At 37.7% G+C, this 14,722-nt stretch overlaps 2 protein-coding genes across 3 annotated transcripts; one reads left to right on the top strand and one right to left on the bottom strand.

Moving 5' to 3' along the window:
* Positions 1 to 169: 169 nt before the first annotated feature.
* Positions 170 to 6,678, bottom strand: LOC110635271 (uncharacterized). Its single transcript, XM_021784549.2, has 16 exons — positions 5,890 to 6,678; positions 5,686 to 5,783; positions 4,856 to 4,975; positions 4,569 to 4,774; positions 4,158 to 4,257; positions 3,620 to 3,691; positions 3,486 to 3,533; positions 3,326 to 3,403; positions 3,126 to 3,245; positions 2,660 to 2,765; positions 2,145 to 2,308; positions 1,625 to 1,759; positions 1,195 to 1,325; positions 673 to 735; positions 478 to 556; positions 170 to 382 (listed from the first exon to the last, which is right to left on the bottom strand). Exons 1-16 carry the CDS (start codon positions 6,185 to 6,187, stop codon positions 305 to 307), a joined length of 1,896 nt encoding a protein of 631 aa, XP_021640241.1. The 5' UTR covers positions 6,188 to 6,678; the 3' UTR covers positions 170 to 304.
* A 919-nt stretch (positions 6,679 to 7,597) lies between these two features.
* LOC110635245 (ABC transporter B family member 21) lies at positions 7,598 to 14,083 on the top strand. 2 transcript variants are annotated; one of them, XM_021784492.2, is made up of 13 exons: positions 7,598 to 8,272; positions 8,557 to 8,611; positions 8,771 to 8,946; positions 9,073 to 9,294; positions 9,381 to 9,619; positions 9,819 to 10,344; positions 10,461 to 10,734; positions 11,063 to 11,862; positions 12,094 to 12,360; positions 12,466 to 12,729; positions 12,834 to 13,127; positions 13,218 to 13,589; positions 13,683 to 14,083. In XM_021784492.2, exons 1-12 carry the CDS (start codon positions 7,991 to 7,993, stop codon positions 13,572 to 13,574), a joined length of 3,756 nt encoding a protein of 1,251 aa, XP_021640184.2. In that variant the 5' UTR covers positions 7,598 to 7,990; the 3' UTR covers positions 13,575 to 13,589; positions 13,683 to 14,083. The 2 variants fall into 2 exon arrangements, with proteins under 2 accessions (XP_021640184.2, XP_058000815.1); XM_058144832.1 differs by having other exon boundaries at positions 12,094 to 12,729.
* Positions 14,084 to 14,722: the final 639 nt, after the last annotated feature.

Below are 14,722 nucleotides of genomic sequence, written 5' to 3'. Positions count from 1 at the left end.
TAAAAAATTTAACCGAAGCAAAATAAAGAAACAAAATCATATAACTTTTAAAATATAAGAAAAAAAGTAATTAATTTTGCCAAAACGTATTTCCCAAAAGAAAATGTAAGGTTTTAATTCTCATCGCAGGTTTGTGCAAGTATTTACCATGGCCACCAACACCTTGCGATTTCTAGCACGACAATTCAATTATGCTAATTTGTTTCAAAAACACCCCATGCACACTTATGTTTCAAAATCTTTATCAATTACATGATACGATTAAATACGACCGTAGTAATTGTTAACAACCTCATTCACACCATCACAATGTAAATTGCTCCTTCTTCGCATGACTGTTAAGCTGTGACTGGCAGTATGAATATGAATCATGAGCTAGCGTCTGCAAAACCGAACAAAATGCTCCATCGCTTCAGTTATCTACCAAAATGCTACACACATATCACCAACAAAAAATGATCAAGAATGCCACACTACCTGTTCCTGGGAATTGAAGTACACAAATGGCGTATAGTTTAGGAAATTTGAGACCCTAGAGGTATATATATCTGCATACCTGCCATTGCAAATTCAAACACATTTAAACATTGAAGAAGAAAGACTTTTAATGCAATCAAATAAAGCTGAGAATTGTATATGTTCAATCTTGGATTAATAGGCAAAAGCACCTACTTCTCAATTTGTCTCATCAAGTGGCTTTTGTCCCACAGGCCTGCACGTGAAAGAAATCCCCACCTAATGCAATATGGCAACAGCATGTTAACTTGATGTTCAAATGTCTTAAAAGAATTGCAGGTACAAAGCAAAATGATCCATTCAATTCCGTGTAATGCCTGATGCAAGACTGCGGTTAAAGATTTTAGGTATAGTGTAATTTAGAAAATAACCATGCTGCATTATTTTGGGCATTTTAGTGATTTAGGGAACTGAATTGTCATTAGGGTTAGGGCTATTCTATCATCCTCTATTACATATTTATGATTTTCATTCATGGTTCTTCACCAATGCCCTAGCCATCTGAAAAAGGATGTTCGTCAACCAACTTACAGGCATACCTACTTATCCAAAGACCACAAAAATCTAATTAAGAAACTGGAACTAAACTTAAAACAAGAGTGCATAACATAATTTGAGACATGAATCGTAGGTAACTAGGGCCACTGCCACATTGCAAAATCTTCTTCCAAGTCTTACCTCCTATTGAAAAGTTCTCCGTCTGCTTCTAGCATGGGAGCAATTTTTTCATCCAGTCTTTGCATGACAATCAATAACTTTTGGATGCTTTCTGTGAGTTCTTGATCATCCATGTTAGTCGCAGCAAGGGTCTGACGGAAACAAGAGAAACATACTACTTGCGTGAATGATATAAATCAACAGATAATCATAGACATAAGCAATAGTTAGGGTACTATGCTAAAACTCCATTTTTTTGCCAGCAGCCCCACATTGTTGACGCGAGAAACTTCTAAACACGTCTAACATTGGATAGTAGGGTGTCAAAAATACAATGCTATAAGCACTGCACCAGACATCACAGACACAAGAAAACTGCATGGAGGATAGAATCATTGAATGCAATTACAAGAATGAGAAAACCAATATATATATATATATATATGCTCACCTGAGCAGGACGCTCTTTATTTCGCCTTTGCAGAGCAAGCCGAAGTTGGTTAAAAAGATCCCCTACAACCTCCTTTTGATTAATAAGTTCGATCAGTGCAGCTCGATGATCCCGACTACGAATTAAAGCAGTGTACTGCAGTTCCAGAATTTAATACACAAGTAAAGAAAACCATGGTCAGAATTCCATACTATCAAACATAAATACAAGATTTTGACCAACTAAAGTGTTGTTTAATATAATATTTCAAGGACCAAAATGCAATTAAATTTAAAAGCGTAGAGAATAAAGTGTGATATAAATTAAAACTTCAATTTTATTATTAAACCAAAAATTTCCCCAATTTTTAAAATAACAAAAAATAACATTAGTTGCACACAAAAATATTTGAGACTGGGCTCTAGAAAATACTTTTTCTAACAGACTTCACAATTCTATTAGTACTTGTTGAGTGAATCATTAAGAAAGTCTAAACTCCAATGCATGTAGAAAAATATAAAGAATGAATCAATTTCCTAACCTCTTCTTCCAATTCTCGACAAATCAATGCTGTTCGCCATCGTAGATGGACTTTTGATTGACTTACATCAGTGTAAATATGATCACCGACATACAATATTTCATCACCATGTATATTTAAGGAGTTCTCAACCATCTGAGCACTCCCACCTGAGTACAAACCTCCTGCAGAAGAAAATAAAACATTAAGATATAAAATTTCATGAAACATGGGCCATCAACTTGTATAATGGTAAATTTCTTGACATTTCAACCAGAGATATGAGATTGCATATTGAAGGTGTAGGATCAGTCAATCCAAGCAACAGTGTTTAAGCATAGCATTGTTTCTAATTCTTTTTTTTAGGTCATTACTTCTTTGAGGCCAAAATGAAGTAATAGCCTTTTTTTTTTGGAGTAGATTGCTGAATCATGCCAACAACAAATAAAACAGGTGTGGGTATGCCACATAATCAAATGTGAAGCTCAAAGCTACAAGAGGCACAAAAACAAACGCAAATATAAAGCATAAATCACCTGTACGAGCTTTGAAACATGGACGCATCAAACCCTCACCCGTCACCACCTCATACAGTGGGTGTGACATTTGAAAGAACTCTGGCTTCCTAGCCGAGACTATCACCTATAGAAGCCAAGGAAAATAATACATCATAATGCAGAGGTATCACTTTCAATCTGTTAGAAGTAGCCAAATATTTCAACAAAATCATGGCAACTTCTATTCTCTAGGTGAAATTGAAATTAAATAAGGTAACTGCTTAGTGGTGTAAGAAAGAAATGAGACTCCAAGTACGCTAAAAGGAAAGAATGGTGCTGGAATGTCTTAACATTGTGGTAGTGATATTTGCAATACGTTTTCAGAAGTAAAGCTTAGACCAAGATTATTCTCTTAAGCTTGTGTGATCACTTTAACAGAAGCACAAATGAAATTATGGGAGACAGCTTGACAAGCAGTAAAATAGCCAAAAGGTTCTCTACTCACCATGTCAAATAGATCACGCCAGTCCATATCATTTGGGAGGAATCTGTTAAAGGAATGCTTCATCATTTTGTCTGTGTAATGATAATCAGAGTTTGTAATAAGCAGAAGCTTTTTACCAGCCTGTCACCAGAAAATTTTAACATCAAATAGATGGCTACAATATGTCACAATTATGTGATATTATAAATTCAGAGCCATACCTCCTTTTGATCTAAAAGTGCTAAAGGCAATTCTGGGTCTGGTTCCACAAACAATTCAGGCTTTGACATTATCTCACTCTGTTGTAGAGAGATTGATCAGCACATTCTTGTGAAACAAACCCTTACACACACAAAATAAAACTCCCTTAGATAAAGTTACCTTAAGCTGGCCTTCTACATGTGCCCGAAACAGAGCCTTCCCAACAGCCTGAAAACCACATCACAAGTCAAAAGACAAACAAATATACTTCATCATAAATCTGTCCTTTTAATAAAATAATCCATAGAGCATGCCTTGTAAAGTCCTTTATAATCAAGCGGACCAAGTTCTGCTGCTATAGCTCCTTCATCCAATCGGTCAACCATCTACGAGTGGAATCCGAAGGCTTTTGAGTATATGGGAGAAAACAAAAGGTAGCATAAATTCACATTGTTGTGATTAGATGGTTTCACCCAAGATAAGAAGATCACAACAATAACACATGCACATAACATTAAAAAAGAATATGGATTTCCCCAGTAGGCTTTATGATGCATGTAATTGCAAACAATGTGAAATTTATTTAAAGGAAACAGGAAAAAGTATACTGCAATTCCGCGCTACAGTTAGAACTTAGATGCTTAAATATCTAAATATTCTTGACTAGTTAATAAGATGGCAGAACATATAGCACATTGAGAACACTACCAATATCAATAATATTCCCTTTGAAAAGAAAAACATATTCTTATCACAATGGAAAGCATGATGCGAAGCAGCCTAACACAAGAAATGATGACACTGAAAATTACCATATTCTACAACTTGTTGCTGACACTATGCATAACCTACCTGCATGTAAGCCACAGCTTCTGAAACGGAGAACAATGTATTCAGGAACTCCCATCGACTCTCCTTCCGCAGGTCTACCAGTTCCCTTCCATACATCTCACTTCCATGCACGTAAAGTTAAACGCCACTATAGAAAATATTACTCCAGTTTTGCAACAAACAGCATATAAAATATAAATTCTGATGAAACTAAGAAGAAGGAACCCAGAAATATGACATCATTCATTTTGTTATTATCATGCATCTGACATGCATGTTTGCATGAGCATGGATATATTCAGTTCAGTCACTTGCTTGTTCATTAATCGAACATTGAACCCACCATTGCCATAGAACAGGCAATGAGATACCCTCTAGATGATAGATGATTATCAATAATCAAAATGAAAAGATTCACAGTTCAACCCATACCTGACAGCTTGAGTAGACAGCATTTTTGTGCCATGCATGGCCCTCTTTACATAACCAAATCGATCGGCTTTAACCAGATTGCCTCTCTCTTTGTCTATGACAAGACCCCTAATTACCAAGTCAGGATCAAATGCAAGTCCATCAACTGGGAAACCCATGTTTCGCAGATTGTCCATGCAGTAATCATAAGCCCGTCCTTCCCAAGCCTGTGATAGTGTAAATCATTGCTCTCATGAATTTTTACTCATGACTAATTTTATTGTAAACAAATATGAACCAATATCTACCATCACATTGTAATGTATCAAAGTGTAGTCCATGTCATATCCAATGGCACTGATGGACCGAAGATTCAAAGTACGGCTACAAAATATACCACGAGGTGAATTCCTTGCTGAAAAAGGACTCTGCACATTAACCATATATGTTGTCAGAACAAAGAGAGCAGCATTGCTGTGTTTAGAACCAAAATCAGTGTGATATTTCCAGCATTTTAGACAAATACAAACTGGTGGCTCCACACTAGTATATCACCTCATGCAGCCAACATCAGAAACAGCATGGACAGTAGGGACCTAAAAGTCTCAAAAGTGCAAATTGCGCTCATTTATTTAGAAAGGCAAAGCTTGTGTAAGTACATGTCAGTAGCATACAAATGGCTGATAAAAAAGCATCTAGTCCATATTCAACAATGTGTGTGCAAAGCAAACCCACAATGTTGAAAGAAAAGTGAATAAGCAAGAATAAGGCTAACGTAAAAAAGAAAAAAAAATTATAGAAAATACAAATAAAAGAACTGGCGATGATTTCATAGACCATCTTCTAAGTCTAGAGCACACTGAGAAGCATCGGCTGTGTTACGATTTGCTTAATGGACTAGCTATTTCAAACCCGCACTGTAGTTTAGCCATCTCAGAGGCATTGCCGGAACCAGGAAGTAACTTGAAAGACAAATAAAAGCCAAGCAGTGGGATATATCTCATAGAGACGTTCATCGCCTAAATAAAAGTGCAACTAGTACAGCTACACTATGCAACTTGAATGTGCACAAAGAGGCTGCTTAGTCAGACAAACAAGAAAAGCAACGAAAAAGGAAATAAGGATGGGCTAACAGCACCAGTATGCCCAAGTCTCTAAGCAAATCCTCAGCTTCTTGAGCTTTCAACCAAGCGACATCCTCAATTGGACCTTCTAAAGTAACCTGCGGATCAATCCCTACGAGGAAAGGAAAGACCAAGAACGAATAGTAATTAAAAACCGAAAACCAAAGAATAATCCCTTAATGAAACACTGAAAAGTGGACACAGTAACAGTAGATTACCAATAGAATCAAGATGATCATAGTTGAGATTCAAATCCCCTTTCGTGCTCTGTCCCAAATAATCAAACCCGTATTTACTGGACGAAGTAACCGAAAACACTTGTTCTCCAACGGTGGAGGGGGACTTGGAATCGAGAGTGCACCGACACATTGACGTCAGAGGTCTGCAGCTGAAATGAGAAATGGGTCTGAGCGGAAGAGGATAGTTGACTGGCGCAGCCATTAGAAGGCCACCAACGGTCTCTCTATGGATGAAAAAGAAGGATCCTTTGCCAAAAAGCTCCGCTGCCATGGGCATATTAGCTTGGCGCTCTGGCGTGCGCAATTATTACGTGCTTGCTGCTTACAGCTTCTGGTAGGAGCAAAAATATCTATCCGAGATTCTGAATTGTAGACAATGGGGATGAGAAACTGAAAGTGAAAGAAGAGTGGTGAGATTAAAAAAAAAAAAGGAGAATTTTGTGGATTGACTCCTTTGTACACTTTTTCTTTGATGTTTGTCTTTGTGCCAGTGTCCGTATGAACAGGAGGCTAACCCTTGTCATCAACGGCTAACAATCCCCTTCACAATTCCCGTGCGAGTCTATGATATGGGCTTTAGCTAACATCAGCAGTGCATAAGAGCCCAGATCCTTGTTTCCCTTGAGCTTGTAAATGCAATTACAGGGCCCAATTAACTATCAGCCTCATGCTGCTGTATCACAGCTTGGAACGCTTAGGCCTTATAGCTCGTTCCAACGTGGGATGTTTTGTTCGTTGTTTTCCAGTGTGCTTGGAGGGAGTTTATAGAGGTTTTTTTAAAGTAAGAAAATGGCGATCTTTCAATCCAGGGTTGAAAACGTGAGATTTTTAAAGTTTTAAAAACTCAAAAAATCTTACCTCTTTCGAAAATAATTTTCCTTCCAAACAAGTAGTTTAAAAACTCATATCTCACACCAAAAACCTTAAGCTTTGGTCAGAAATTAAACTTTAAGACTTTCTGCGGCAGGAGATATCATGCACTCCACCAGGTCAATGGCATCGAACATGGGATGTGATGTGGTCACGGGAGCTGTCACTTGTCTTTTATTTATTATTGTTTTTTCCTTTTACTTTCGAGCAACCAGAGTCCAGACCAGACCCATCCTTGCGTTGCTGATTGCTTCAAGGGTCCGTCCATATCCATAGCAAGGGCAGAAAAATTGGTAACTTCAACTTTAAATATATGCTTTTGAATTCAAATAACAACAAAGAGGCAACAAGAATCACATTGGATGTATCGTAGCTAATTACAAACACGAGAATCCTTTGATGTTATGATGTTATCTTGTCCCTCACTCCCATTGGAAGCATCAACCATTGGCGTTTAACATGTTTGTCTGCGTATAAATCTTTATTTTGGTCTCATCATTTTTACTGTCTTAGTAAGCGACATGCTGCCCTCTTCTCGACATTACCTGTTTTAAGTCCCACACCTAAAATCCAAGTGTGCTTCCTCCACCACTATTTATCCTTGTGTTCCCTTCAAATTTAGTCACATTTATGATAAAAATGTATGATTTTCACTATTCTCTCTTCATTAGTGAATCTTGATACCATATTTTATGTAGCTTCATTTCAATTTGTTGTCTCCTCTTTCTCAAAGTCGATTCAACTTTAGTATTTTTTTCACAATGGTTCCCGTCTGCATGATAATTGATTTTTTCCCCCATTCTTTTTTCTTTGAAAAAAACACATTTCTAGCATCTCTTTCCTGGAATTCCAATGGGACAAGGGCATTGGCTTTGGCGGTTTATGCTTCAAAACTTGCACCTTCATCCTTCCTCTACTTAAGAATTTAAGAATTCAAGACCAAAAACGAAAGTCCCTTCTTTTAAAACTATCTTTATGTGAAGAAAGCCCTTTTAATACTAAAGAGCCTCAATTCCACTGAATACATTTATTTTTCCTGCAAATTAACAGATCAACCTTTAGCTACAAATTATTAACACAAAAAGCTGTATTTCCTTCTCGCAGCTATGATTCAAGTTCTCACAAGGCAGCAACAAGACTACTAGCATCAGCAGCTACAGAGCTATCACATCCATATACACTGGCTGTTGGAAAAAGTTAGAGTAAAGACATGAACAAAGAAGAAGCTGCAGTCAATTCATCAGTGCCAAAGATTAGCAACCAACAAGATTCAGACAGGACCAATGAGAAAAAGAAAGGCATAAACACAGTACCTCATTACAAGTTGTTCTCATTTGCTGACTCCTTGGACATTCTATTAATGTTCATTGGTACAGTTGCTGCTTTTGGGAATGGGATCTGCATGCCGCTTATGACCATACTATTAGGAGAATTAATTGATTCTACTGGCAAAGCTGCGAGCATGACAGTTGTGGCGCATAATGTTTCTGAGGTATCCTTGGACTAGAACTTCAAAACTCTTATTCTTCTCTTTTGCTAAACCTTGAATCATTAATATGAAAAAAATTATTCGTATCATTCTGAAAGTTCTTCCACTGGTTCTCTCTAATCAATTACATTTGTTTCCATGTAGGCACCTTACTGTTCTCAATAAAATAATTCAACTACACCGTCATATGCTAAATTTTCTTGCATTTATATCTTCTAGAAGCTTAGTTATGTTGATTTATAATAACTGGGTTTATGTGGTAATAGCTTGACGAATTGAATCTTCAGGTGTCTCTGAAGTTTGTCTATTTGGCTATGGGGTCTGGTTTTGCTTCATTCTTTCGTAAGTTCACTGGATCCTTGCACTGTTAAAACTTCAACTTTCTGATTGTATAGCATGATGCAGTTTTTAAATTATTGAAAACTAAGCTCTCAGGGAAAAAATTGAGAACTGATATGGCTTCAATCAAAGAAAATAATGGTCCACATGGTTGAATTCCAGAGGTGGCTTGCTGGATGATCACAGGGGAGAGGCAGGTTGCTCGAATAAGAAGTTTATACTTGAAAACAATACTGAGGCAGGAAATTGCTTTCTTTGATAAGGAAACTAATACTGGAGAAGTGGTTGGGAGAATGTCAGGCGATATTGTCCTTATTCAAAATGCTATGGGGGAGAAGGTATTGCTGCCCTGTGCAAAAATTACACAACTATTATCATTTAGTCATTTACTCTGATGATCATTACATTCTTCCACTGGATTGAAGATGTACATACCCTTGTGCATTTTATTTACCTTTTTGCAGGTTGGAAATTCAATTCAGCTGCTAGCTTCTTTTTTGGGAGGCTTCGTAATAGCTTTTATTAAAGGGTGGCTTCTCACACTTGTCATGCTATCTTTAATTCCACCTATTGTCATCTCTGGTGCCATCATGAATAAGCTTGTAAGCAAGTTGGCATCTCGCGGACAAGCTTCCTATTCCCTTGCAGCAAATATTGTTGAGCAAACAATTGGCTCAATCAGAACTGTATGGTACTTTTGGAATTAAAAGGAAAAAAAGGATTTTCTTCTCTTTCTTTTGAAATATGAATATAATGGCCATTTTCCACACAGGTTGCATCTTTTACAGGAGAGAAGGAAGCTATTGCTAAATACAACAAATCCTTGATCAAAGCTTATGAGTCTGGCGTGCAAGAAGGCCTGGCTGCTGGGTTAGGCTTTGGTACTCTAATGTTTATTTTGTTCTGCAGTTATGGATTTGCTGTGTGGCTTGGTGGAAAAATGATACTTGACAAAGGCTACACAGGAGGGAATGTCATCAATGTGATTTTTGCTCTACTGACGGGTTCCTTGTGAGTTGCATGCTGTTCCATGTTTGTGTAACCAACATTGATTTACTGCGTTAAAATAAAGCTTCTATAATTAACAAAAAAATGAAAAAAGTAATTAAAAACGATTGCTCAATTCTTTTCTAGCTTGCTTTTAATAATGTGGAGCTCCATGTCAAGAACAAATATTAGATATATAAAATTTTATTTGGACTTTTTCAAGGTCTCTAGGGCAGGCATCTCCATGCATGAGTGCATTTGCTTCGGGAAGGGCAGCTGCAGTTAAGATGTTTGAGGCAATCAATAGGCAGCCAGAGATTGATGCTTTTGACACCAAAGGACTAAAATTGCAAGACATTCGTGGAGATATTGAATTAAGGGATGTTTATTTCAGTTACCCAACAAGATCTCATGAGCAAATATTCAGTGGTTTCTGTCTTTCAGTACCCAGTGGTACAACCACAGCTTTGGTTGGAGAGAGTGGAAGTGGGAAATCAACAGTGATCAGTTTGATAGAGAGATTTTATGACCCACAAGCTGGTGAAGTCCTAATAGATGGTGTCAATCTTAAAGAGTTTCAACTAAAATGGATCAGAGAGAATATAGGCCTTGTCAGCCAGGAACCTGTGTTGTTTACTTCAAGCATTAGAGACAATATTGCCTATGGGAAGGAAAATGCAACTATTGAAGAAATAAGAGATGCTGCTGAGCTTGCCAATGCAGCCAACTTTATAAATAAGCTGCCCCAGGTTTATATCATTAAACCTTCAGTTCCGAAGATATATACAGTGTTTTATCAACATATGATAGATGATTCCTGTTCAATTAGTGATCTTCTTCACAATGTTGTTCATTGTGGTTTCAGGGATTAGACACAATGGTTGGGGAGCATGGAATTCAACTATCTGGGGGCCAAAAGCAAAGGATTGTCATAGCCAGAGCAGTTCTGAAGGACCCGAGAATTCTACTTCTAGATGAAGCCACTAGTGCTCTAGATGCAGAATCTGAAAGGATTGTGCAAGAGGCATTGGACAGGATTATGATCAACCGAACTACTGTCATGGTAGCCCATCGCTTGACTACAGTGAGAAATGCAGATATGATAGCTGTTATCCAGAAAGGAAAGATTGTTCAAATAGGTGAAGTATTTTTGGTAGCTGAACTCTAGGCAAAATTGACCAACATAAGCTCATATGTTCCTTTAACTTCTGAATCGCTCAATAAATGTTATCAATAATTAGTTTCAAATAACAGATCCTTCCCACCCCCACCCCCCCTACCCTCTCCCCCACCAACCAACAACCCCCTTTCCTTGTCTTCTTTCCAAATAGCCACCCTCTTGTTGTGACACTCACATTTCTTTCAAACTTGCTAATTTGATTTTTTTTTGCATTACTTGTAACTTCAGAATGATGATATGTCCAGTTTACATACATGATTCATCATACTCCTTTTTTAACTGATCAGGTTCACATTTTGAGCTACTCAAGGATCCTGATGGAGCATATGCGCAGCTCATACAGTTGCAAGAATTTGGCAAAGAGCCAGAACAGAATATTGTAAACTATCCAGACAGTAGCCATCATTCGATCTGGGTTCCATTGAGTGCATCCCCCAGAGTTAGCATTTCCGAAAAGGTAGCTGCAAAACCACTTGGCACTACCACTTCAGAGACATCAAAACTGCCTCCAGAAGATCCTCTTCGTCGCTTGGCCTATCTTAATAGGCCAGAGATACCTGTGTTATTGCTTGGTGCTATAGCTGCTGTGGCCAATGGAATAATATTACCAATTTTTGGTCTGCTGCTTGCCAACATAATAAAAACCTATTATGAGAAAGAAGATCAACTCCGGAAAGATTCTAGATTTTGGGCATTTATATTTGTTCTACTTGGTTTTGTGTCTTTACTGGCTATGCCACTAAGCACATACTTTTTTGCTGTTGCGGGTGGTAGATTAATAAAACGGATCCGATCAATGTGCTTTGAGAAAGTGGTAAATATGGAGATAGCTTGGTTTGATGAACCGGAGCATTCAAGTGGAGCAATTGGTGCGAGGCTCTCAGCAGATGCAGCCGCAATGCGAGGTTTAGTTGGAGACGCATTTTCTTTGCTCATTCAAAATAGTGCAACGTGTATTGCTGGTTTGGTCATTGCTTTCCTCTCAAGCTGGCAAGTCGCTCTCGTAGTCCTTGCTTTGTTACCACTGATGGGACTCAGCGGATATGTTCAGTTGAAGTCCATGAAAGGATTCAACGCAAATACAAAGGTTAGCTCCAATCTTCACCATAAAATATAGGTTAATGGTTGCTTTTTGCTTAAAATCCTCAACAGTTGGTGAAAAGGGGATTGTAAATTTTCTTTCACTATCGAAACAACAGTACAAGAATTAATGGAGTGACAGAAGCTAGGAACAATGAATAATAGATATTATAAATGGCTACAGTACAATTGATTTTATCTCTTTTTATTAATAGAATACTTTGTTAAATTTTTACAGAAAATGTATGAGGAAGCAAGTCAAGTTGCTAGTGATGCAGTTAGCAGTATCAGAACAGTTGCTTCTTACTGTGCCGAAGAAAGGGTGATTCAACTGTACCAGAAGAAATGTGATGGCCCTATTAAGGCAGGAATAAGGCGAGGGTTAATTAGCGGGATAGGGTTTGGCCTATCTTTCTTCTTTGTTTTTTTTGTCTATGCAGTTAGTTTTTATGTAGGAGCTCATCTAGTGGATCATGGCAAGACAACATTCACCGATGTTTTCCGGGTAATTTCCTTATGCTATATATACCAAGCCAGATGGTCTAAATTTTGTTTTGTTTGGTTTGGTTTGGTTTTCCATTGTGAATGTGATTTAAGTGCTGTTGTGCAGGTCTTTTTTGCTCTCAGTATGGCAGCCCTTGGGATCTCTCAATCAAACTCTCTCGCGCCTGATGCAAGTAAAGCCAGGAGTTCTGCTACTTCTGTATTTGCCATCCTTGATCAGAAATCTAAAATAGATCCTAGTGACCCTTCTGGAATAATAATAAAAAGGGTGAAGGGAAAAGTTGAGTTTCGCCATATCAGTTTTAAGTATCCAACGAGGCCTGATGTTCAAATATTCCAAGATCTTAGCATTGCTCTTCATTCTGGGATGGTAACTTCGTTATGACTGGATTCCATGTTCAATTCTTTCTGTACTAATTTAATGTCAAGCCACAGTCAACTTTAGATTGCTGAAACTAACAATCTTTATATCAGGTAGTTGCACTGGTTGGAGAAAGTGGGAGTGGGAAATCAACGGTGATCTCATTACTGCAAAGATTTTACGACCCTGATTCTGGCCAAATTACTCTAGATGGAATTGAGATCCGAAAGTTGAACTTAAAATGGTTAAGACGGCAGATGGGTCTGGTGAGTCAGGAACCTGTATTATTTAATGACAGCATTCGAGCCAACATTGCATACGGGAAGGAAGGAAATGCAACAGAGGCAGAAATTATGGCTGCAGCAGAATTAGCCAATGCCCACAACTTCATCAGTGGCCTACAACAGGTTTTATCTGCGTTCTAGAATTAGAAAAATCCATGGAAGAACATAAATGTTGAATGGGATGTGATGCTTTTAAATTTGAAAAAAATGCAGGGGTATGATACTACAGTGGGGGAACGAGGGCTGCAATTGTCTGGTGGACAGAAGCAACGGGTGGCAATTGCACGGGCCATCATAAAGGATCCGAAAATATTACTTCTAGACGAAGCAACCAGTGCTCTGGATGCAGAATCTGAGCGAGTGGTTCAAGATGCATTAGAAAGAGTTACGGTGGGAAGGACCACCCTGGTGATAGCCCATCGCTTATCCACAATTAAGGGTGCAGGCATAATTGCAGTGGTGAAAAATGGAGTTATAGTTGAGAAAGGAAAGCATGATACTTTGATCAACATCAAGAATGGCATTTATGCCTCCTTAATGGCTCCCAAGTCAAATGCTGCTTCAACTTAAGGGAATTCAATTCAGGTATGTGTGTACGTTTAAAAATTTTGATTTTGAGTCACTTTCTTCTTCTAATCATTTTGTTGATCTCTGTAAATTTCCCAATTATGTTAAAAGGTTTTGGGATAAAGAGGGAAATTCTGAAGAGTACAGCTACAAGTATCAGCATATACTGATTGCACAGAGAAAATCAGACCTTGTTGACTTATTGTCATCCATTAATAGAAAAGCCTATCTTTATATTGAAGTAAGAGTAAGAGAAGGGTCTCTTCCCGTCTTCTCCCCCTTCTCGTCATTAAACTTAAAAATATAGCACTTTCAGTAGTTTCTCCATGTTCATGAAGCATGATTGATCTGGTGGCACTGCCTCGCCTTAGAAGGGGATATAATTAAGTAATGTAAATGAGTTGAAACAGTGGATAGGATAATTCCAAATGGTCAATGAGTTGAATTTGGCGGGAGGGATTGACGAATCTTTTGAATGCGTACAATTAATAAATGTCAGTACGTTGGGCAGAGTCCGAATTAGGTAAGTGTCTCTATGCTCCTTATTTATAAATATATTCCATACCCTCTTGCATTATGCAATCTTAAGACCATTATTGTTGTAACAGGTGATAAGAATGGGTAGGAAGAAAAACCTAGCCGGCCAGTGGATGTTTACGTTTTGCTTACTTGAGCAATTTAAATAGAAAATGCGATTGACAATTAAAAATTAATGCAAATGAGGTAATCTAAATTGTCATAATAAACGATTCCTTTTATTGCTCTTCCATTTTCACTGCCTCATCCTATAATAATGCCCCATATTTTATTAGAAATGGCCAACCACAAATACGGACATCAACTGAAGTGCTCCTTCTGACAAGACGCATAAACAAAAACAAAGATGTTAATTGCATTCTAGAAACAAGTCTTGCAGATGACAGGTTTATTTTTGGCTTGACCTATGTTTCCATCAGGGATGACATGGAAACTGTATCTAGATTAAAATTGGATTGATTAAAATCAGTTTTAAACTGGATTATAATTGATCAGCTCATTTCCGGGCCAAATCTAGATTTTTTCCTTTCTTAATAAATGAAAAATTTTGAGAAAAAAAATTTTAACAATTGAATTTGATCGAAATTAAAATGAAACCAATGATCTGTTTGAAC

This window comes from Hevea brasiliensis, chromosome 4, assembly GCF_030052815.1.
Source record: "Hevea brasiliensis isolate MT/VB/25A 57/8 chromosome 4, ASM3005281v1, whole genome shotgun sequence".
NCBI lineage: Eukaryota > Viridiplantae > Streptophyta > Magnoliopsida > Malpighiales > Euphorbiaceae > Hevea > Hevea brasiliensis.
This window is presented reverse-complemented; position numbering and strand designations above follow the sequence as displayed.